This window comes from Zingiber officinale, chromosome 7B (genome assembly GCF_018446385.1).
Source record: "Zingiber officinale cultivar Zhangliang chromosome 7B, Zo_v1.1, whole genome shotgun sequence".
In the NCBI taxonomy this organism is placed as follows: Eukaryota; Viridiplantae; Streptophyta; class Magnoliopsida; order Zingiberales; family Zingiberaceae; genus Zingiber; species Zingiber officinale.
Window position 1 is genome coordinate 116,644,404 of NC_055999.1, and position 24,494 is coordinate 116,668,897.

At 39.4% G+C, this 24,494-nt stretch overlaps 3 protein-coding genes across 6 annotated transcripts; 2 read left to right on the forward strand and 1 right to left on the reverse strand.

The window, feature by feature from the left end:
• Positions 1-4,240: 4,240 nt before the first annotated feature.
• LOC122004185 (cyclin-dependent kinase B1-1-like) lies at positions 4,241-8,770 on the forward strand. Of its 3 annotated transcripts, none has more exons than XM_042559110.1 (8): positions 4,241-4,530; positions 4,898-5,042; positions 5,127-5,188; positions 5,264-5,375; positions 5,773-5,866; positions 8,016-8,085; positions 8,183-8,321; positions 8,452-8,770. In XM_042559110.1, the coding sequence occupies exons 1-8, from the start codon at positions 4,334-4,336 to the stop codon at positions 8,542-8,544; spliced, it is 912 nt and encodes a 303-aa protein (XP_042415044.1). In that variant the 5' UTR covers positions 4,241-4,333; the 3' UTR covers positions 8,545-8,770. The 3 variants fall into 3 exon arrangements, with proteins under 3 accessions (XP_042415044.1, XP_042415045.1, XP_042415046.1); XM_042559111.1 differs by having other exon boundaries at positions 8,455-8,770; XM_042559112.1 differs by lacking the exon at positions 4,241-4,530 and adding an exon at positions 4,685-4,736.
• A 403-nt stretch (positions 8,771-9,173) lies between these two features.
• Positions 9,174-11,925, forward strand: LOC122007095 (pentatricopeptide repeat-containing protein At1g80150, mitochondrial-like). 2 transcript variants are annotated; one of them, XR_006118842.1, is made up of 3 exons: positions 9,174-9,349; positions 9,445-11,033; positions 11,585-11,925. XR_006118842.1 is itself a non-coding variant. In XM_042562866.1 (2 exons), the coding sequence occupies exon 2, from the start codon at positions 9,467-9,469 to the stop codon at positions 10,826-10,828; it is 1,362 nt and encodes a 453-aa protein (XP_042418800.1). In that variant the 5' UTR covers positions 9,174-9,349; positions 9,445-9,466; the 3' UTR covers positions 10,829-11,037. The 2 variants fall into 2 exon arrangements, 1 of the variants encoding a protein (XP_042418800.1); XM_042562866.1 differs by lacking the exon at positions 11,585-11,925 and having other exon boundaries at positions 9,445-11,037.
• Positions 11,926-14,999: 3,074 nt separating this feature from the next.
• LOC122004718 (acidic endochitinase-like) lies at positions 15,000-15,978 on the reverse strand. The gene has a single exon (XM_042559560.1). The coding sequence runs from the start codon at positions 15,972-15,974 to the stop codon at positions 15,000-15,002; it is 975 nt and encodes a 324-aa protein (XP_042415494.1). The 5' UTR covers positions 15,975-15,978.
• Between the last annotated feature and the right edge of the window lie 8,516 nt (positions 15,979-24,494).

The window sequence follows — 24,494 nt, forward strand, 5'->3', positions numbered from 1 at the left end:
AACTTTCATGCGGTTACATCATATGATTATATGACTGCTTAAGAATAATGTCAGAGATATTTTTTGATCACTCTCTTCTTAAGACATTTAGGAGGACGTACCTATACCTTGAGATATGTGTACGAGTATCATATTGACACTATAAAAAAGGGTTCATTATCGGAAAAGATATGCACAATTTAATCTTTTATATCTACAAGATAAGTTATAAAAATTTATTTAATTTTAGTCCAACGATTTTTCTAAAAATTAGATACGAGATAATCTAAAATAATATTTATATCTCTAACCACCCATAACAAATCCGGCCTTAGTACTACCATGATTACATCGCGGGAACCCCCAGGGGCTGGATCAGTTGGTAAGTGGCTGGGATGTTTGCACCATGATGTAACGGTTCGAGTGTCGACGGTTGCAATATGGGATAATATCCCCGTCTGCCGGCTTAAAAGCCTCGAACCCCAGCCACTTGTCAACCCAGCATTCACCCTGATTAACCCTCCTCCTACATCACTGTGGGGCAGGCGTAGGGGGCCGTCGGAGCGACAGATTCCACCTTTTTTGCACCATGATTACATCGCGGGAGCCAACAAGCATGTGTACCGTATTCTTCTTTATAGCTTTGAGGAGCATAATCATTGAAGGTGACAGCCAATCGTATAATAATTCAAGGATAGAATATATAGAGACTTATAACTCCCAATTGATAATAATTTTTTTAAGAGATATATATATTATATAAAAGAAGAAAGATGATATTGTCAATGTTTTAAAAATGATTATTTGAGGGTATAGAAAATAGCTTCTTCAATAATCTATATTTATTATGATGGTGTGGTGTATTATAATAAGTTGACTCGTGTATAAATACGATTTATGCATATCAAATACTAGATTAGTAGGGGCAAAATTTGCCAAATGATTAATATAAAATTTATAATCGACAAAAATTTCTAGTTCGACATGTTAAATAACTTTTATTCAATCATTTGAATAATACAAAGGTCCAAACTGTTATATAAAGAGGTTCTGACTAAGAACAAAACGAACTAGAAGCAAAGAAATCAGACCACCTCATTCTCCTCTTCCTTTCTCTATATTAAACACTCTGCCCGACGAATTCTATTGGTAGTGTTCGGGTACGAATTCAATTCGTCGCAATCACTAGTACTTGATTATATTTGCAGTGTGTTATTATATCTTAGGAAATAAACAACCCATGATAATTTTGAAATATAATCAAAGGTGAAATGAATCTGTTTTAAGGAAACTGGATCAAACAGAGATCTCGACATCTTCCTTTCGAACTCATAATTAGGAGCATAGTTTGGAAAATCGCGATCCGGATAGTAGGATGATAGGATCATACGATCCTACGATCCGGAAGCTTAAAATCGATCCAGGATCGTGCAGAATCATTTTTGCAGTAGGATCGCAGCAGGATCGGAACAGAATCGGTAGGATCGGAGCATAATCGGAGCATGATCGGTGGAAGCTTTGAGAGGTTATAACTTTTGACTCGGATTGAACCACGGAGCCTATAATATATCAAATCAAAGCTCGTTCAGAGATCTTTAATAAATTTCAAAGTTTATCCTTAACCACCATATTTCAAACCCAAAAAATATCATTTAAATCCTTTTCAGATGTCTAGAAGATTTTATGTTTTTTTTATTATTTTTTTCATCTTATTAGAGTTTTAAATTATTCAAACATATGTTTAATTATTTTTGAGTTAGTTTTTTATCAATAATATTCTATCATTTCTTTTCTCCAAAATAATAAGTTTTTGGATATCTATTGTTTAGTATTATGTGACATCAACCAGTCTTTAGAAGATTATTTCCAGCATTTATATTTGAATCAAAAGATTCAATAACTTCTGTTATATACGTTATGTGGTTTGTTGAATTATCTTATAAATTAAGGAAATATTTTTGACATTTAATGTGTTATTATTATTATATTAATAGGAATTTTATATTCTTTCATTTTATAATATGAAAATATAAATATTATTATTACTATGTGAGAATGACAGTTGAATTACAAGTTAATTTAAATTTATACATGTAGTAATGTAATTTGAGGTGTTGAGTATAAATAATTACATATATATACAAAATTAGTTATTTATTTATATGCAAATGAGCTTTTAGGTATTTTTTTCTAATTATTAATCATGCATGATAATATTTTAAGGGTTTTTTGTAGGATCGTACAATTCTACGATCCGATCCTGACCAATCCGATCCTGACTCTAAATCGATTCTGCATAGGATCGCGATTCTACAAACTATGATTAGGAGTACTCAGCCCAACTGACTCGGGAGTACTCAGACTCGTTAGAAGTACTCGGCTGATCAGTTGACTCGAGGGTACTCAAACTCGGCAAGAGCATTCAACAACTCAACACTCGTGAACTTGGACAAGTGCTTCATCAGCTTAATTAACCTCGGATATCTCAGCAGTTCAGCTCAACCTCGAGCTTCTCTTCTCGGCTTCAACTCAACTTGGACTCGGACAGCTCAACCTCAGACAAGATCAGCTCGGCCAAAGTCTTTCAACCGACTTTCCAAGCAGCTCTTCTTTCTTATTTGACAATCTAAATTTATCAGTTCAGATTATCTCAATAATAAAAGTTGCACTTCAAATATATTTCAATTCAACAACTCTTCATGTAATCTTCGAAAGTAATTTTCATTGTGAAAGATTGTTCGACAAAAGATTTTAATCAATTTGATAATAATCAAGTTACGTCACCTTTTCGGTCCAAGCTAAGAAATTAGTTAGTTATGATTCAAACTAAAAAACGTGTTCCAAGAAGAGAAATGAAAAAGAAAGAAATATCAGCTCCATTTATGATTTATTTAGATTTTTAATATTGTCATTTTTACTTTAAAATTTTAAATTAAAACAACCAACTATTTATACCAACACAATGTTTATTTTGATGGAAATAAGAAAGAAACAAAATAATCAATTTCTCATGTTTACTTATAGTGACAAAAGATCAATACGTTTGTTTCCAGCGCTCCCACTAGCTCATCTCAAGATCAATATGGAGCAGGGCCGTAACTTCCATGAGGCCAGAGAGGCGATCGCCTCAGGGCCCAGCCCAATGAAGGGCCCATTATTTTATTAAAAAAATGAGAGATATGAATCCTAAATGGTCGTTAAACCTATTCTCACAGTTCCGAGGCACACATTGACGCATGACTCTTATTTGCACATAATTTATTCTTCGGTGTTGCTATTCTTTGCACGTGATTTCTTTTTCGGTGTTCTTTCTACTAAGGCACAGATCCACGGAACAAGAGGTAATCATAATCTTCTTCTTCGACCATCTTCTTCGTCTTGCAACACGTGACACTAATTGTAACCTAATCATGCAACAAGAATCGTTTGTGCGACCTAATCGCGTCGATTCTCACAGTGGCTATCTCACTCGATGCGGGTTGGCAGTTGACCTTTGTTCGCGTGACTTAATTGCATAGCACGGGGCTGTCACACGCTACCTCAGTCGCTTGTACGAACTGCGACCTAATTGCATGGTGGTTACTACTTGTCGTCTTGCTACTGTCTGTGGCTACCGCATTGGTATCAGTATTATATGATACACTAAATGAGCTACCAATGTTATCTATTGAGAAAGAAAGAGTTCGACAATTGAATTATGCAGATTTGATAATTGTTTTTATCTCTAAAATATCTATATGAGTAGTGTTTATATAATTATTTTAAATATTTATTATTTTTTTGTTGATGTAATATATTTATTTTTAATTTTTTTATATATTTAATATATATGTTATTTGTAAATTGAACTTTATTATTATTTATCGTAGCAGAAGAGTCATTTTTTTAATATGCGCTTCAGGCTCCGTCGTACACAGGTACGGCTCTGATATGGAGGAGATAAATCACGGACGTTATGTTTACTTATAGTGAATAAGGGGAGGAGGAAGAAATCTCCTTCCATTTCCATTTAAACTAAGAAAAATAAAATGAAAAAAAAGACACCGAAATCCATTTCTTTTCGTTCCGTTGACTAAATTATTTAATTTGCCTCTTTTTTTTTTTTTTTTGTCCTCGAATCAGTAATCAATATTCAACAGTAGCAAAGCCACTCGACCGTTGGACCCATCTGGTGCAGAAAGCCCAACAACCACAGCCCAGCCCAAATAATCGACCTCCGATCTTTGAAAACGAACCCTCCTCCAGTTCCCTCCCTCTCTTCGTCCCGTCGACGTTTCTGTGGGCATTTCTGTGGCGATCTGCAACTTGTTGCTCCAGATCGAGGACCAGGAAGGAGAAGGCCTCGTCGGCGGCGATGGATGACTACGTGAAGCTGGAGAAGATCGGCGAGGGGACGTACGGGAAGGTGTACAAGGCGCAGGACAAGAAGACGGGGCAGCTCGTTGCGCTCAAGAAGTCTCGCCTCGAGATGGACGCGGAAGGCATCCACCCCACTACTCTCCGGGAGATTTCCCTCCTTCAGTTGCTCTCCCAGTCCATTTACATCGTCCAGTATCTCCCTCTTCTCCTTTCCCCTGCCATTGATCATTGCTTCTTTGTTTTGTTTTGTCTCGTTTTTTTTCTTCGGTTTTGTGATTGGGTTTAGGTTGAGATCGATATTTAAGTGAATTGGTGGTTAACCATTCTTTTATCCACCCCACTACTCTCCGCGAGATTTCCCTCCTCCAGTTGCTCTCCCAGTCCATTTACATCGTCCAGTATCTCCCTCTCCTCCTTTCCCCTGCCATTGATCATTGTTTCTTTGTTTTGTTTTGTCTTATTTTTTTTTCGGTTTTGTGATTGGGTTTAGGTTGAGATCGATATTTTAAGTGAATTGGTGGTTAACCATTCTTTTGTCGGTTTCTTTTTTGTTGGGCAGGCTACTCAAAGTGGAGCAAGTGAAGAAGAACGGAAAGCAGCTTCTTTATCTGGTTTTTGAGTATTTGGATTTAGATCTCAAAAAGTTCATTGATTCCTACCGACTAGCACCCGTCCCCAGTCTTGTTCCTTCTTCAGTCATTCGGGTACTCCAGTTTGGACCACAAATTCTCCTCTTTTTTTCATTTGGTTTTGAACTTCTTTGACTAACTGCCTCTTTCTTGTTGCAGTCATTTATGTATCAATTGTGTAAAGGAGTTACACATTGCCATAGCCATGCCGTGCTTCACAGGTTATATTTTTTCTTATATTTCCCCTTTTCTCTGTGAAATGATGTGCCTCATATGCATGACTGGATTTAAAACAGGGATCTGAAACCTCAAAATCTGCTTGTTGACAAAGAGAAAGGCATATTAAAGATTGCAGATCTTGGACTGGGAAGAGCCTTCACGATCCCTCTAAAGAGCTATACCCATGAGGTTCTTATGAGCATAAATTTTCATTCCCAGTAATACCCTTTGAATTCACAGTCAATGGAGATGCTACTTGATTACTTGAACTTTGTTTCTGGCTATCTTTTCTTATACTCATAAGGTTCTTATGAGCATAAATTTTCATTTCTACTAATAACCTTTGAATTCACAGTCAATGGACATGCTACTTCTTTACTTGGAACTTTTTCTGGCTATCTTGTCTTATGGTCATGAGGTTGTTATGAGCATAAATTTTCATTTTCTAGTAATAACCTTTGAATTCACAGTTAACGGACATGCTACTTGTTCACTAAAATTTCTTTCTGCCTATATTTTCTTATGCATATGAGGTTCTTGTAAGCATACTGGATGCCATGTGAAATGTAATTGCTCTGTTGTGTAGGTTGTAACACTTTGGTACAGGGCTCCAGAGATCTTGTTGGGAGCAACACATTACTCAACTGGGGTGGACGTTTGGTCTGTTGGATGCATTTTTGGTATGATAACATCCATTTGTGTGTCTCTTTGTTGTTAACTCTATTCCATGAGTATTTCTTATTCATAGCGCTACAAAGATTTTACTACATTTTATTTGTTTGATGCAGAAGTTAATTAATGTTTTCATATTACAATATATATGCGAAGGAAGCATGCAAGTAAATGTTAGTTCAGGCCATTTAAATGTGGGTTAATTTTATAGTTTTGCATATTTTCTAAAGGCATAAACAAACTAGATTGACAAGTTGTATATAGGTGGACTATTTTTTGGTGTATTATTTGAATGGTCCAGTGCACTCCCTTGAATGACGAGTTACTTTGTCTAATTTGACTTGTAAAAACACCTTATGAGTGATCTTTGCGTCTTGCCAACATAAATAAAGAAAGTTGGTTGGTGGTTCCTTCAGCATCCTCTCCTTGGTTCCTTTGACAAACACAAGATTTTGAGGTAATAATGATTCCATTTTCTCCTCCTAGTATCTAATTATATTTTTTCACTAACCTTATATCTGCATTCTTCCTTTTCTACCTTTGACGGTCTTCTTGGACCACTTAAATCATCTCCCTCCATATCTCACCTCCTTTTATTTGTACTTGTTCTTCAACAATCTTCTTGTTCATTATAAGTTAAAGTTATTCATTGCGTGCTATTTTTGCATGATAGTATATTGTATTACTGTTACACCTACTTAAACAAATTGACAACATTATTTGTCAACCTACGGGCAAAGTCATTATTCAAAATCAAAGGCCTCAAAATCAAGGATGTTAAATTTTGAATATATGTTGTGGATTTTGTTAGTGAATGTTGATTCATGAATCATACTTTTCAACTATAAATTGTATAATAGATTAAAAAAATCAATCAAGTGGGCAATGAGCCTAGGGTGTTGGTAGAGATTATGAGTAATGGTTAACATATCATCAATTCAATAGCTTTATAGTAAGGGTTTATGTAGGGAAGTTGGTCAAGGGGTATGGTTTTGTTTAGAGTCATTAGGGCCATGGATTGAGGCTTGGTGAGGGTAGACTTGTAGCCAGTGAATGATGGGGATGTGGAAGTCTAATAGTCGCTTTTGTGAGTTGCAACCGCTATGGTTGAGAGGAGAAGCAATGTAGTGTAGGAGAGGAAGGTGATGACAAACTTGGCCGACAATCTCTCCTATGAGATTACTTGGGGGAGGTCTTAGATAGAGCGAACGAGGGATTAATGGTGGGTTTGGGTAGTGAGGTTTAATATATTAAATAAGGAGGTTTAGTAGTCTCGTTGATGTGTGTTTGAGGAGTCGATGACTAGGAGCTGATGTCGATTTGAGGAGGTCATCAATCAATGCGATTTGGAGCAATGATGGTTTGGTAGAACAATGTAGATTAGCTTTCTAGAGAATAAACTAACTAGGGAGTAATTTGAAAGTAACAAATGAGAATTGGAAGCTAGTAATCATTATAGAAGGAGATGGCATGCAGAGGTGAAAGCTGACCTAGGTCGTTGTCAATAGGAGGTCTTAGAAAAGGTTATCTTTGTTATTGAGGATGTGAAGAAGGATAATGAGGAGGTTCCAATGATGGTTAAGAGGAGATCTTTGGTGTGGTATGGTCATTCGAGCCTATTGATAGAGATTAAAATTGTAAAGTTTGGCGCTCACCATCATGGTGTCATCAAGAGACACTATGGCTATGGATTAAGGAGGAGAGCCATTTGATCAAATAGAAAAAGTTCTATGTCAATGGCTCACTAGCGAACCAACTTAGACAATCAACTAGTGAAATTGACCTTAGTTAAGGATTCAATTAATCTTTGATTTAAGTTATAAAAACTATACTTATATATATTAATCAATATAAACATATCTAATTACTAGAATCTAAAATAATGTGTTTATTAAAGGACAATTTTGCCCATTTAATATTAGAGTAGGAAGGTAAAATTGTTATCTTATGGTCACAAGTTTAAGTCGTGTAAACACCCTCTTGTAATGTAGGGAGGGTAAGATTACATATAATTGATCTGGTCATTTATGAAGCAAAATAGTATGGTTTTAATCTTAGTTGCCGCTAGGTTAACCAATTACAGCTTAATATGATAGTGACACGTAGATATGCAATTTGATTAATAATATTAATCTGTTATCTCTTTTATTGAAATAGCTGAAATGGTGCGGAGCAAAGCACTTTTTATTGGTCAATCAGAACTACAGCAATTGCTTTGCATTTTCAGGTTTGTTTTTTCTACTCATGACATCCTTATTAAGCCTACGTTTGATTGAAAATTTCTTATGCAAAACACCTCAACTGAGGATTGAAAATTTCTGAAGGCTGCTGGGGACTCCAACTGAGGAGACATGGCCTGGAGTTAGCTCACTGCGGGATTGGCATCAATATCCACAGTGGAGACCTCATGACTTGGCTCAAGTAGTTCCATCGCTGGAACCCGAAGGGATCGACCTTTTGTCGGTAACTCACAGTTCATTCTTCTCTTAGTTAACTTCAGTTGCTTAGACTTCATCACATTCGGTTGATTTTTATTGGAGTTATATTGCAATTGGCATTCAAAGTCTTGTTTTCTGATTGCAAAATTATGCAGAAGATGCTTCAATATGACCCAGCTAAAAGAATCTCAGCTCTAAAAGCAATGGATCATCCCTACTTCAATTCTTTGGACAAGTCACAATTTTAGTGACTTAATCTCTATCATTCACTAATTGCCAATTCCATTACTTATTTCATTCAGTATCATGTTTGGGCTCGAGTTCGATCTCGAGCATTTCATCCCATAAATTCCCACAGCTTTTGATTTATACTCGTTATGCAGTCTCAGATTGAGCTCGGCATGGATCATTAGTTTCAATTTCTGATGTAATATGAATTAGGATAAATACTCTATAAAAATTTATTTGTGATTATGTTGAATGAATATGCAAAAGCAGATTCGAATAAGCTCTTTTCCCCCATTATGTTGAGTGAATATGTAAATATATATTTTTATGAGTATTAATTTCTTTCAATAATTTTTAACCAAACTTTTAAAATTTTCAATTTAACAAATCTAATTTTAATTCTCATAAAATCCATTTTTTATTCAAATATATTATTTTTTACAAATATTTAATTTTATGGAAAAAGGAATAAATATTAACAAATTTTAATTACCTCGGGAAAATTCCTGTCAAAATCGATTTGTTAACAGAGTTATCGGATTCGGAACCAAAGCCGGACCGGTTCAAAATCGAGCCGAGCCGAACCGTGTTCAATCAATCTAGCGGCCAATCTTTCCCTCTGCTTGACTAAACCCTAAAATCTTAAATATCGCGATTTACGAAACCCTAAACGCGGATTTAATCCTCCCGGCCGGATGCTGTGGGAGATCATATGAATCTCTGGATTGCCAAGTTTCTCTGTTCCGTAGATTTCCTTTCCGGTTCTTCCCTTTTGGAGCTTATTTGTCGCTAGAGTTCTCCGCCATAGTTGATTTGATTTAGCAGGTACGACAGTATATTGGATTTTTTTTCCCCTTGATTTTCGTCCACAAGATCAGTCGATATGAAAAAAGTTTGTTCGTTTGCATCGTGTTTTTCAGTAAAACTGCCGCCTTTCGGATCATGCTCTCTTTGCGCACCGTTCGTCGAATCTGTGCTGCAATCGATGCAGCTAGCGTGACGTGTATTGTTGCTGGTCTATCGAAACTGAGAAAAAGATCGGATTTTTCTGTATGTGCCGGCGAATCTGGCTGTCCTGACGATTTCCCTACCATCTCTGCATGCAAAGCGGCGGTGTTGAACAATCGTCCTAGACCGAAGCCTCGTCTGGAGAAAGAGACCTCATCGACCCGCAATTGTCAGGGTCCACTACAAAACAGCGAGCCTGCTCTATTCAAGCTCAAAAAAGAGAAGGATCCAGAGAAGCTCTTCCATCTCTTCAAATCCAATGCAACCAACCGCCTTGTAATCGAGAACCGCTTTGCATTTGAGGATACAGTATCACGTCTTGCGGGTGCCAGACGTTTTGACCTCATCGAACACCTCCTTGAGCACCAAAAGACACTTCCCCAGGGTCGTCGTGAAGGATTCATTGTTCGGATCATAATGCTATATGGGAAAGCAAGGATGCCTGATCATGCCCTGCAGACATTCCGTCAAATGCACCTGTTTAGCTGCCCAAGAACGGTTAAATCATTCAATGCGATACTTAAAGTATTGTCTCAAGCCTGCAAGTATCAGGATGCCCAGATGCTTTTAGACGAGTGTGCTACGAAATATGGAATAGCGTTGGATGAGATTTCTTATAATATCACTATCAAGTTAATGTGTGAAATGGGTGATCTGGATTCTGCTTACTTAATCATGGTAGAGATGGAGAAGGCTGGGCTTAAGGCAGATGTTGTTACATACACAACACTCATATCTGCATTTTATAAGAATGGGCGTGGCGAGATTGGCAATGGATTGTGGAATCTGATGGTGCTTCGAGGCTGTTTGCCAAATTTAGCTACTTTTAATGTTAGAATTCAGTATTTGATCAACAGAATGAGGGCTTGGCAAGCCAATGAGTTAATACACTTAATGTTGAAAGGTGGTCCAAAACCAGATGAAATGACATACAACTTGATTATCAAAGGTTTTTGTATGATGGGTGAGTTTGATATGGCTGAGAAAATTTTCTATGCTTTGCGCAGAAGGGGATGCGAGCCAAACAGCAAGATTTATCAAACTATGGTGCATTACTTCTGTGAAGGAGGAGATTTTGATTTTGCATTTAGGTTGTGCAAGGATAGCATGGAGAGGAATTGGTTCCCAAGTGTTGGCACCATTGATAAGCTATTGAAAGGCCTTATGAGTATTTCAAAGCATCAGAATGCGAAAGAAATTTTAAAATTAGTTGAGGCGAGGAGTTCATATTCGAGTAATGAAGTCAAAGAATTGGAAAACTTGTTAACTTGCGATAGTAAACAGCAGAGTCAGTGAAGCTCTGGGACAATTGTTTATTTATTTGTCTTATAATTTGGTTGAGAAAGAAGTTTCTCTTACAATCTTATTTATTTGTTTCGTAAATCATCTCACAAACATTCTGGATTCTTTTGATATGGAGAGTCACACTTGCTTGAAAGGAGCTCACATGCTTTGAACTCCCTGGAATTGCCAGCTATAGCAAACTTTCTGAAGTTATTTGGTATGTTCCATCTCGAAATGCCTTATCATGCACAACATGTCATAGTTGTTTGTTGTTTTCTTAGCTTGATAAGTTTCTCATTATGACTTCTTACTCCTCTTCCATGACATAGTCTACAACTTCGTTAAGTATCATTATTTTGTGTATGTTAGTTGAGTTTACTATGTTTGGGTTGTATCAATTTGAATCCATGACTAAGCCTACAACTTCATTGACTTGGCATTTGCCCTATGTTATTTTCACTAATCTCATGACAAACTTTGGCCATGATAATTCCGGCGGTATGTCTGGTTTCTTGCACTTCGAAGACGTAGTGGTTTGCAATTATGCCATAGATTCTTTTCGTTGAAAACCCATTACAAGTTAACATTAATTAGATAACTTAAACTCCATTATTTTCGTTATACTTTAGTCTCTCCTATTTTCTCCCTTGTATTTTATCTCGAGTCGTTTGTTGCTATCACTGTGTTTTTCCTTATTTCAACATAATCAATTAACTCTCCCAGCATGTTATTTGATATGTCTTAATACTGTTTGCTGGCTTCCATTAGGTATAAAAGAGACTCAGATGTGACGAGATTATACAGCAAGATGTATTTACATTCAAGATTGGGGCCTTTTTGTCTCTAAGCATGGCTACCTCTTCCATCGAAAAGATTGCCATCACTGCTCCCTTCATTCATTGTTGCTAGATCATGTATCACTGATCGAAAAGGTATCGGCATCCGTCCTTCTGTCATCATAATCAGAGGAAGATATGCTACATGTTTGTATGGAAATGTCGATTAGTTGTATACCAAACCTCTATGTATGAGCAAAAAAAGGAGATTACACATGAGTTTATGTTCAACAAATCTTAATAAACAACCATTTTCAAGCAGGTTGTGCAGTAAGTTGAGGTTTCATTTGCTTCATTCCTTTTTCTATGTTACGAAGTTTGTGTTGTGAAAAAAAATAAATAGATCATTAGAATCACTTTAGTTAAAATTTATTGGGCAAACTATATTTATATATAGATAAAGTTAGAACCATCATGAATATCAAATCTGATGAATAAAGTGTCCAAACAAATATGTTTGCTTTTCTTGTGATTGACTGAGTTTTTGAAACAGGATCTGTTCATCTTTGATTATCTTGTGAATGAAGTGTTGAACTAGAGATGTTTGGTTTTATCGTGATTCATTAAGTTACTTTCTAAATGGATTAAGATTTATTTTATTACAGAACAACTTCTAGGGACGTGTTCAAACTGGTGGTATGATTTTGTTGGTGCAATTTGTTTCAGATCAGGTTGACCAGATTGATTAAATTAATTTGAGTTTGCTTAAGTTTGAGTTTTGATATTTGATAATATATGGAGATTGTAGGTGTAATCGTTCGTTTGGGGAAATTGTTGGGGTAATTATCCTCTGATCAAGGTTGATCGAACACTTTACTGAGAAAGTCTTAATTGAAGATAGACAAAGGCGACAAAGGCAAGTCCGACAGGATGGTTGACAGAAGAAGAGTCAACTAGGTCAAAGTTGATTGGATATTTGACTAGGAAGTTCTAGTGAGTGAAGTTAGGTAATGAAGAAGTCTTGATAAGTGAAGCCAGACAGTAGAAATCTAAGTGAGTCAAGCTTGACGGGACATATGGTGTTTGGAAGTCCAAGTGGATTAAGGTTGACCGGACACTTGGCATGTAGGGAAAAGTCTAAGTGGGTCAAAAGATTGATCGGACACTTGGTGACAAAGTCCCAACAGGTAAGGTTGATTAGATGCTAGGCAATGAGGAGTTCCAACAGGTCACGGTTGATCGGATATTGGATGTGGAACCCTAGACTTGTGTTTGGCGAGATAGGGCTGGTTGATCGATTGGCCAAAGCTCAATCGATCGATTGGGCAATTATCGTGTGAGGACAAAGGGTTTCTCAACCGATCGATTGGGACACTCTAATCGATTAGCCGATCAATTGGGAAAGTTTTTCTCATAAGAACGTGAGACAAACGAAATCGATTGGTCAATCGATTCTAGGGTTTTCTACAAGAACATAGATGTGCTCTGGATCGATCAGTCGATCAATCAAAGTCTCCCCAATCGATTGGGATATGACTGTTGCGCGGGTTGCGAGATTTGGATGTTTGGGATCGCACAGATCTAACATGACAATCGATTGGGAGCTGACCCAATCGATTGAGAGTCCTAGAAGCATAGATATAAAGGTGATGATGAGTTCAAACAACGCATCGATTCTCATCTTCTTCGCAGGACACTCACCCCCAATTTTTGGGAGCTTAGAATTGAAGTGCTACTACATTTCCAAGCTACAAGAGGCTTTTGCACCAACAAGAGACTAAACATGAAGAGGTTTTGCAATTGTAATCTTGTATTTACTTCTTGTGTGTGTTGTATTCCCTGTTGAGTATTTTTGTTGAGTGTTGTACGAGATTTTTCCACCTCCGGAGTGTTTCTGAGAAGAAGCTTTTTTTAATAGAGAGTGTGTACGGTGTGAATCCTTAGATTAGTTACCGCTTAATCGCTTATTGAAGTGGATATCAAATAAATCTTAATGTTAATATTTGGGAGTTTATCACTTCAGATTTATTCAATGTAATAATATCAAAGAAATGAGTAAGTGAGCGAGACTAGTTATTCATCTCATGCTCTTGGGTGAGTAAAAATATATAATGAGTATTTTAAATTTAACATATATAATGAAAATGTTTGTCAAAATAGATAAGTAATAATCAAGAAGAGAGAGAGAGAAAAACAAAGATAATGCACCAGACTGAATTTATCTATTAAATTAAATAATAATATTTTTTAAAGAAGAAAAAAAATATAATTTGCACTGTATGATAAAAAAAAGTTAGGGAAGACCGTATGTTGGAATTAAACCGGATTTTATATCTTTTGAATATTCTTTGTACTAATCATTTGTTTAATTCTATTCCACTATCATCATTCAAAAAAGATAGATTACGGCTATATCTACAGAAGAGAAATGAAACACACAAACCGTGAATAAAAATGAGAATGAGAAAAAGAAACGAATAATATAGGTATAAGATTCTCTATCAGACTAGGAAGAAATTAGTATTCATGTGGTAAAAGATGATTCGCTCGTCTCCAACGTCTCCATCAATCCGTCCCTAAGTCAACACGGAGGAGGTAAATCATGGGTGATTACTAGTCATTAGTGTAAATGATCAAGACATGAGAAAAATTATGCTCAATTATGCTATGAAGAAATTGACATCCATGCTAGGCTCTTTGGTGTAGAAGGTGCACCATGAAGCTCCTAAGCAAGAATGATTTTTACTAATTGTGGGTCAAGATTTTTATTTAGAGGAGCGTAGATGATTATCATAACAAAATAAACAGGATGGAAGTGACGGTGATGATTAAATGGTAATATACAAATAACTATGAAGTCAGAGTAATTTTTTTATAATATAATTTTATCTAGATTTTTATAATGGAAAGATTTTTATCGATCACTGGGATAAATCTACAAACATAAATAACAATTCACATAATGATCCAACAATCAATGCAGGAGTCAGATCTCATATGCTCTCTAAGTTTTGAACCTTGGTACTTGAGGAGTCTTTAAAATAGGGTTACCATTGTATCATAGCCCGGGACAGAATGGGTATATAATAAAATTGCAATAGAATTGACGGATCAACAAAAAAAAAAAAAAAAAAATTAATAATGAATTATACGAGGAGAAAACAAGACGTAGTTAACAAAACCATAATAGATGAAAAACAAATGCTATAAACAATATCAGATCATAATAATTTTTTATAAATTAATAATATGAGTCATTATAAAATAACTATTTTTTATAAAAAAACCTCTGATTATTTTAATAAAAATTATAATAACCTTTACAATTAAATACTCGAGTTTTTTTTAAAAGTCTTAACTTATTTTTAAAAATATATAAAATAAATATTTTAAAATTTTAAATAAATCTAAGAAAAATTACAATCTGGGCAGCGTTGAATAATTTTTACTTGAATTAAAATTGTAGAGTTCGTTGGAATTAAATTTTTTGGCTGTGTGGAGTTCTGTACGGCAGCACTGTATCCACTGATCCGGTCGAAGTACCTACTCCACAGCATGATGCCGCCGTAGTTGGACGCCTGCTTGATCGCAGGCAGCACCTGCGACGTGAGGTCGCCCGGAGGGATGTACCCGCTCCCTGCTGCATCCGTCGACGCCGGCACCCCCAGGAAGACAGTCGACGACTGCAAGCTGGAGGTCCACGTTCTCCACGCTCCGGCGACGCCGCTGACCCCCGAGCTGTAGTCGCAGCTCGGGTTGTTGTAGAATTGCACCCACACGTAGTCGAACGTCACGGCCCGCAGAGCCGGGCCCAGCAGCTGGTCCGGGAACGGGCACTGCGGCGCCGCTGACAGGTACACTTTGGTGCCCGCCTGGCTGCCCAGGTCTAGAAGCGACTGCGCCAGGTACCCGTAGTTGTCCGACGTGCCTTGCGCGATATCGAAGTCGATGCCGTCGAGCGCCGCGTCGCCCAGCGGCCGCGAGCTCGACGACCCGCCGAGGTAGTTGTGCCACAGGTACCTCGCTACGCTCGTCGCGTCGTCGTCGGAGGAGATCGAGTAGCTGCCGCTGGATCCGCCGAGCGACAGAAGCACCCTAATGCCTTGGGACTGGCACTGGCGGATGGCGTCGCTGAGACCGATGCAGGTGCCTGAAGGAGGGTCGCAGTGGCCGGCGAGGTTGAGGACGGGGGTTTGGCCGTTGCCGAAGGTGGTCAGGAAGGAGATCATGACGTAGGAGTAGAGACCGGTGTTGCATGTGTCGGCCAAGCTGCCCTCGTTGCCATTCTGGCCCCAGTAGATGGCGATGTTGCCGGCGTTGGAGAAGGCGGCGAGAGCAGGAAGAAGGAAGACGATGAGTAGGAGATGAGAGGGAGAAGCCATGGAGAATTTGGACGGTGATGATGATGGAGGATCAATGGGAGCGAGGGTCTCTCTATATAGAGAGGGAGACGGAAGGGATGGGAAGCGTATCGGTCAACGGAGTAGTAAACACGGATTTAGAGAATTTTAGACACCAAAACTTTGACTAAATGGTCGCTACTTGACCAGGTCAACGTTTATGCTTTCTAATTTCCAACACAAATTTAATTTCTTTCGCCTTCATTGATTGTTTTTTCTTATTTTTTTCCCCACTTTATCGATTCATGAAAAAGGAAAGGCCATGTCCCGGAATAATATAGATGTAAGATTTGAATCTCGGTTATGATACATTGTTGAGGGTTTTTTTTCTCCAGTGATTTTTTTTTTTTGTAGAATTAGATTGGTTAATTGAAGAGTTGGAGAAAAAAAATGTATTTATTTTGTTTTTATCTGTAAATCAATTGCTTGTTGACTATGATGTGTTTGCCTCTGAATTTTCCATGAGCGAAAATGACAATAATACTTTTAGTTTATTATTCTTAATTATTTGATTACGAATTAATAAGTACTGTTGATCTCGTTGGAAATCCGAGAAGATGGAAGGGTCGAAATGATGTGACTGGAATATTAATTGTATCTCCATGATTCGGATGGTGAACTTTTTTCTGTGTTGACCAAGTCATCATAGGGCTTCTGGTCAACAATACCTGTAGCCAGCGATCAGGTTACCACGGTCCCTGGTACCCCGATGCTCGAGACGAGTCTCACGAATATATAAGCAGTCAAATAATAGTAGAACAACGAAATAAATACACGATGAATACAGTGACGTACCCTGGCCCCGAGGGGTGCCCTCGGATGGATCGGTGAGCTTGTCGCGATGCTGATCGAGTCGTCACGGCCCTGAAGGGTTGATGAGTGTGAGTCAGCTGAGGAGCCGGATCTGGGGGCGACGACATGGAGTCCGGTGTAGCATAGATTCAAAAGGCGGCATGTAGGACGAAATATGACAACGACACATAGGCCAGCATACCCCAGCGGCTCAGAGACCGGAACATGGCACGCAGGTCAGATAATACCCTTAACTCACAACTCAAAACACAACGGCTCGATGGCTGGAACACAGCACACAAGGCAGAACACATATTATGGTGGCAGAGTGCAATAGCAGTGGCCCGAAGGTCGGATCAGCGGCTGGCGTGAGGGAGAGAGGCATCTCTTGCAGCGGCGGAACCAAAAACCCAACAACCCCCCTTTGAGGCGTGGCGGCAGCTGTGTCGGCGTTCCCCAGAGTCCCTTTGCGCGAGATGGTCAGAAGCAAAGAAGCGAGATAGAGGGAGAGAGGTGTATGAGCCTCCGGCGAGATGGCGGTGAGAGCCTTCGGCGAGGCACCGCTGAATGGGGGTGGCGGCTTGCGTCCCTCGCGGCTGCGATGGCGGCGAGGAAGAAAACACAGTAGTCCCCGCGCGAGGCGGCCAGAGGTGTCTGCTAGCCAGAGAAGAGGGAAAGGAGAGGAGATGTATGGTGGCTCGTCGTCAATGAGGGGGCAAGGCAGCTGCGGCGATGGCAATGGCATGAAGAGGGAGAAGAGAAGGCGACGTCGATGTCGAAGGAGAAGGTGGCCCCGAAGAGGTCATCGCCGGCGGATCCCCTCGGTGGTGCCGACGAGAGACGAAGGAGCTCATCTCCTGGTTCTTGGTGGCGGCGCAGGAGAGAAATCGAGCCCAAACCACCCCCCACCCCCCATGAACAATGACCACTCATTAAAATCCCAAAATCCTCAACATGTGAAATGATGAAAATACCCTCCTCTTCCTAAATCTTCCCTTCAAGTTTAGTTGAAAGAGGCGCGAATCTGACTGACTAGATAGTCTATCGTAAAGGCTAAATCACTCTCGATATCAGAGTCAAATCGCTGAACCCATCGTATAATGTCTCGTATAATGCCCCCATAAAGAGTAGCCATCCGATGGACACGGATCGGCTGAGCGGCTCTTCCGCTCGGCACTCTCCCGCTCGGACCAGTAACGGACAAATGGAGAAGCTGGGAATATCTTCCTAGGAACCAGTGTCACCGACAGGCAGTACGACTGGCGGCATGGTCCGACAGAATCGTACGGTGGAAGCTTCCACTGTCACGTCAGGGATATGCCCGGGCTGTTGAGGTATGACGTCAGACATGCTTTTCTGACATATTCTTTCAAGGTATGCTTTGAGGAGCACGCACACCTTGGGAAGCATGCACGCGTCTCCTGGGAGCCCTATATAAGGACCCTAGGGGCTTTGACGGAGGTATGCTCATTCTACTGTAGCTACGGTTACGCTGTCACTTTTATTTCTTTGCTTGCTTGCTGCTTCGCCGGAGATCTGATTTGAGCGTCGGAGGGCCATCGCCGGGGAACCACTCCCTGGCTCAGCACTGACGCTTTTGTGCTTGCAATCTAGTCTCGTCGGAGGTCCACACACGGTCAACCGGAGCGCCACATCCCCAATGTCCGTCACCTCGACTCTCGGACAGGATCATTGAGCATTCGACCGAATAGTTCAATCATGTGGCTGAGCGGACGACTAAGCGATACCGGCCGGACGACTACGAGACTGCTGATCGAGCGACCCAGAGAATGTTGACCGGGCGATTGCAAAATGCTGGCTTGGCTATCGAGTAGTACTGAGTGGGAGAGGATCGCGAGAGCGAAAAACACAACGTCGATGTCATGAGTGGGTGCGAGGCTCATACGACCGAAGGGCATGGAACCCACAGAATACCCTGGTCTGAGACCAGTGAAGATACTTCGGTCCCAGTGCCGAGTGGGCACAAGTCCAACTGACTAAATATCCTGTTGCAAAGGCTGACTCGCTCTCGACATCAAAGTCAAATCACTAAACCCCTCCTATAATGGCACGCGAGTGGCCGCTATCGTAATGGTGTCGCACGATAGATGGTAGCAATGTCGAGCGAACGACGAAGAAATGAGTGAGGCAAGTGCTGACAGAATGACGCGCGCTTGGCAAAATGGCAAGAAAAACATGTGTCAACTGAGCGGTGGAAAATAGTGCCGTGCAGATGCCAAGAAAGCTATCGAGCGAATGCCAAGTGAGCCTCGGGGCGAATATCGAACGAGCGATGAGGCAATGATGGGCAGAAGTGGAGCCTGAAAACTGAGCGGGAGCATAGCCCGTAAAATCGAATGCGCACGGAAATGAAAGTCATGAGCCGAGCGGGCGCATTGCCTGTGAAGTGAACAGGAGTATAGCCCATGAATCGAAAGCGCACGAAAACAAAAGTCGTTAGCCGAGCGGGCGCATCGCCCGTGAGTTGAATGGAAGTGTAGTTCGGGAATCGAAGACGCATGGAAGCGAAAGTCGTGAGTTGAGCGGGCGCAGAGCCTATGATATATTCTGGTCCGAAACCAGTGGAGATACTCTTGTTCGCGACCATTGGAGATAGCTCGACACTGAACAGGGGAGATAAGATGCTCTGATATGCTCCGTGACCGGTGAAGACCGCTCGACCCCTAATGAAGGAGATACGGGATCCCATAAGCTGGTCCGAGACCAGTGAAGGTGAAGACCGCTCAACCTCGAACGGGGGAGATAAGGGAATCTGCTAAGCTGGTCCGAGACCAGTGAAAACTGCTCGGCCTCGAACGGGGGAGATAAGGGAATCCGTTAAGCTCGTCTGAGACCAGTGAAGATCGCTCGACCACGAACGGGGGAGATATGAGATCCGATGAGCTGGTCTGAGACCAGTAAAGATTGCTCGACATCGAACGGGGGAGATATGAGATCCGATGAGCTGGTTCGTGACTAGTGAAGACCACTCGACCCCGAACAGGGGAGATAAGGAAATATGATATGTTGGTCTGTGACCAGTGAAGTCCGCTCAACCCCGAACGGGAGAGGTACGAGTTTAAGGTCGCAGCTCGACGGTCGGTGGAGACAAAAGTTTAAGGTTGCCGCTCGACCGCCGGTGGAGACAAGGGTTTATAGTCGTCGCTCGACCGTGGGTGGAAACAAGGGTTTATAGTCGCCGCTCGACTTCTAGAGCCCGTGGCTCTAATATAACTGAAACCCGGCCGATCGACACGGGAGTCTCTGACTCAAGGGTTTATAATCGCCGCTCAACTTCTACGGTTTATAATCGCTGCTCGACTTCTAGAGCCCATGGCTCTAATATAACTCAAACCCGGCCGATCGACACGGGAGTCTCTGATTCAAGGGTTTATAGTCGTCGCTCGACTTCTAGAGCCCGTGGTTCTAATATAACTCAAACTCGGCTGATCGGCACGAGAGTCTTCAATTGGGGAATTGTGACAGATCCTATGACTGAACGAGAAAATATAACAAAAAAAACTATCCTACCAATCAACAAAGGATCTGACTCAGTTCCTCGACTCCTAAATACCTTGTTGGGTGCTTCACGGAATTCCGTTCTATTTCCCCTGTACAAAAATTTGTACAAGCACAGAACTTTTCCTAGCATCCCATGTGCTCTACAGAAGTTAAACTTGGATTGCAAACGAAATTTAACATTTTTAATCGAAGTTGTTCTTCAGAAGTTAAACTTGGATTGAAAACGGAACTTAACATTTTTACTCCAAGTTCAACCCATGTCTTCTTCAGAAGTTAAACCATATTACAAAAGTTGATTAAATATCTATTTCAAAGATTGATTTCCAGGTTAAACATGGCGAGACACTCGGCCTTCAAAGAAATTGAATATTTAAACTTCTTACAATAACCTTAGGTTTAACTATAGAGACCACAATAGAAACACAAAATCGAAACACAAAATCGATAGCCTCTTGTGTTGGTATTTCAGGATCCATACAAAGAACACAAACTAATTATTTAGCGGAAATAAATAATTAGTTATACCTTTCTTTGTAGCTAAAGACCTCTTGATCTTCTGTTGTATTCCTCTTCTCCTCTTGGACGTCGTGTGGTCGACGATCTACCAAGATGAAATCCACCCGAACCTTCTTCTTTGCCTACAAGTTTCGGCCATCCAAGAAATGCCAAACTAGGAAACTTCCTTCTCTTCTTCTTCCCCTCCAAGCAAACCGGTCACAAGAAGATGGAACTTGATGTGCCGCCACCCTTAATAGAAGAAAACAAAGGGAGAAGAGAAAGAGAGAAGGGTCGACCACCAAGGAAAAGAGAAGAGGGAAAGCTTAGGTTTCGGCCCTAAGGTAACAAGAGAAATATGAGATGTGTTATTCTCATAAGGCACCTTCTACCTCTCTTTTATAATCCTTGGTCATGACATAAAAGGAAATTTTAATAATAATTAAAATCTCTCTCTTTTAAATTTTCTATTGTGATGGCTACAAAAGGAAAGTTTTAAAAATTAAAATCTCTTTCTTTTAAACATTGTAGATGTCTACAAAAAGGAAAGATTTTAAAATTAAACTTCTCTTCTAAATCATGGTTACAAAAAAGGAAAATTTTATCAAAATTAAAATCTCTCTTTTTAAACCATTATAGATGACAATAAAAAAGAAAAGATTTTAAAATTTAAAACTCTCTTTTAAAACCATGTGGATGGCTTCAAAAAAGGAAAGATTTTAGAATTAAAATCTCTCTTTTAATCCTTTGTAGATTGCTATAAAAGGAAAGATTTAATAAAAATTAAAATCTCTCTTTTTGTTTCTTTAGTTGCCGACCCCTTGCTTGGTCACCAAGCAAGGCTTGGCCGGCCACATCTTGGACACCAAGATGGGCTTGGCCGGCCCCTTGCTTGGGCACCAAGTAAGGATGTGGCCAACCCCTAGCTTGGGTAAGAAGCTGGGCTTTGGGTGGATAAAAAGGCTTTTAATAAGAGGTTACAACAAGAACCTAAAGGAGGAATTGGTTTTAGCCTCCTGATGGACTTGAGCTTCCTGTGTTCGACCCGAACACCCAACTCAAGTTCATCAATAATAACTCATACCACTAACGAGTCATTATTGAACTACCGCACCAATCCCATATTACATTATGGCCTCCTTCTTATCATGAGTGCATTAGTCTCCCTGTGTTTAAGATATCGAATGTCCATTAATTAAATGAGTTACTGACAACCCACTTAATTAATATCTAGCTCCAAGAGTAGTACCACTCAACTTCATTATCATGCCGGACTAAGTCCACCTGCAGGGTTTACATGATAATCCTTATGAGCTCCTCAAGGGGACATCATCAACCTAGATAACTAGGACATAGTTTTCTTCTATAATCAACAATACACCATATAAATAATATTATTTTCTAACTTTTCGGGCCTATTGATTTAACAAATAAATCTCACTCATTGATAAATTAAAGAAATAAATACTAAGTATATGTGCTTGTTATTATATCGAGATTAAGAGTACGCACATCCATAATAACAGAGGTTCTATTCTTTTATGCAGTCAGTATAAAAAGAAACAACATCAAATGGTCCTGCTCAATACACACATAGTGTACTAGTGTAATTTTATAGTCAAGATAAACTAATACAAAATTACACTACAACCATTCCAATGGTTTGTCCCAATCCATCTTGGTTGTGAGCTACTATTTATAATTTATAAGAAACTGATAACATGATCTTCTGTATGGCACCACACATCATGTTATCTACAATATAAATTAAATGGACAACTGCATTTAACTAAATGCAGACATTTGACCAATAAATGTTCATACAAAAAGCTAGGCTTTTAGTATACATTCTAACAATCTCCCACTTATACTAAAAGACTATGCTGCCAAATATGCTATCATACATCTGATTTTCATCCCCTCAACATGCCCATCAAAAGCTCTCGCCGGAAGGGCCTTAGTGAAAGGATCTGTCAGGTTATCTTCTGATGCAATCTTCGTGACAACAACTTCTCCTCGCTTTACGATGTCTCGTATCAGGTGGTACTTGCGCTCAATGTGTTTACTTGCCTTATAGGCTCGTGGTTGCTTTGAGTTTGCTACTGCACCACTATTATCACAATAAATTGTGATAATTTTGGATAAACCAGGAATCACATCTAAGTCTATCAAGAAGTTTCTGAGACATACAGCTTCTTTGGCTGCCTCAGAGGCTGCCATGGTAGAGTCCGAAACATATTTCTGCTTAACACTCATTCATGCTACGGCTCCACCTCCCAAAGTAAACACATATCCCGAGGTCGACTTAGTATTGCTCCTATCTGATTGGAAGTCAGAATCTGTATAACCCACAGTGAGCAAATTATCTGCCTGGTAACTCGCATATAATCTCTAGTCCTTCTCAGGTATTTTAATATATGCTTTACGGCAGTCCAATGTCCCTGTCCTGGATTACTTTGATATCTGCTAACCATGTCCACGACAAAATAGATATCCGATCTCGTACATAGCATTGCATACATTAGGCTTCCTACAGCCGAAGCATAAGAAAATGCCTTCATGTCCTCTATCTCCTTTGATGTTTTAGGACACATCTCTTTAGATAAAGGTACTCCATGTCGAAAAGGTAAAAAACCTTTCTTGGAGTTTTGCATGCTAAAACGAGCTAGGATAGTATTGATGTATGAAGCTTAGGATAATCACAATATTCTTTTCTTGCGATCCCTTATTACTTTGATCCCAAGAATATGCCCACATTCTACCAAATCCTTCATATCAAACTGCTTGGACAACTGGTGTTAGCCTTTTTACATGTCACGTGGCACATCAAATTAATAAATATTGAAACTCACTCAAATTAATACAACACGTGTAGTAAGGAGTCCCAAGTCTTATTTTTTTCCAAGAATAAACTAGTAAGTAAATGTGTGTTGATTCTAGAATTCGATTCAAATTTAATTATTTCGTCAACAAGATCAATTAGACTTTTCCATTCAATTCACATTAGCTCAAACAACAAATCTTCATTTAATTCTCATCTAAACATGATCAAACTCGTTTCAACAATTTAGACTCAATTAAATTCAAACAATAATCACAGCTTCAATCTATAATAACAGTAAAAGAAATAAACTCTTAGCCCACACTCACTTGTAGAAACCAAAACTATATCTAATTTATAATTGCAATTACTTCAACAACCCAACTCAAGAATTCAATCACAATAGTAGTAGACAGAGCTAGCAATCTAACATCAGAATAGGCATCCCATATTTAGGCATAATCACAGTCTAAACGTATCCAATGAAATGAACAAAAACTTTGCTAACTATATAACCTAAACTAATCAAACTAATGTTAATCAGAGCATCTAATTAAGAACACAACCTGGTTAGCAAACTAATCCAATTGTTAAACAAAACTTGGATTGCAGTAATTCACAGAAATCAGAATTATAAGCTTTCGGAAACAGAAGTGTAGAAAACATGAAGTAAAGAAGAAATAGCAAGGAAAATGAAATCAGATCTAAAGATCTGAGCAAATTAATGAACAATTCAAGAACAAGATAAAGGAATCTAAACCCTAGCATTCCATAAACCACAACCCGTAGCAAAACTTCTTCAACCTGCCAAGAAACAGAGCACCTCTGAGAAACACCCTTCGGGTGACCACCAACAACAAAACAAACTTCCA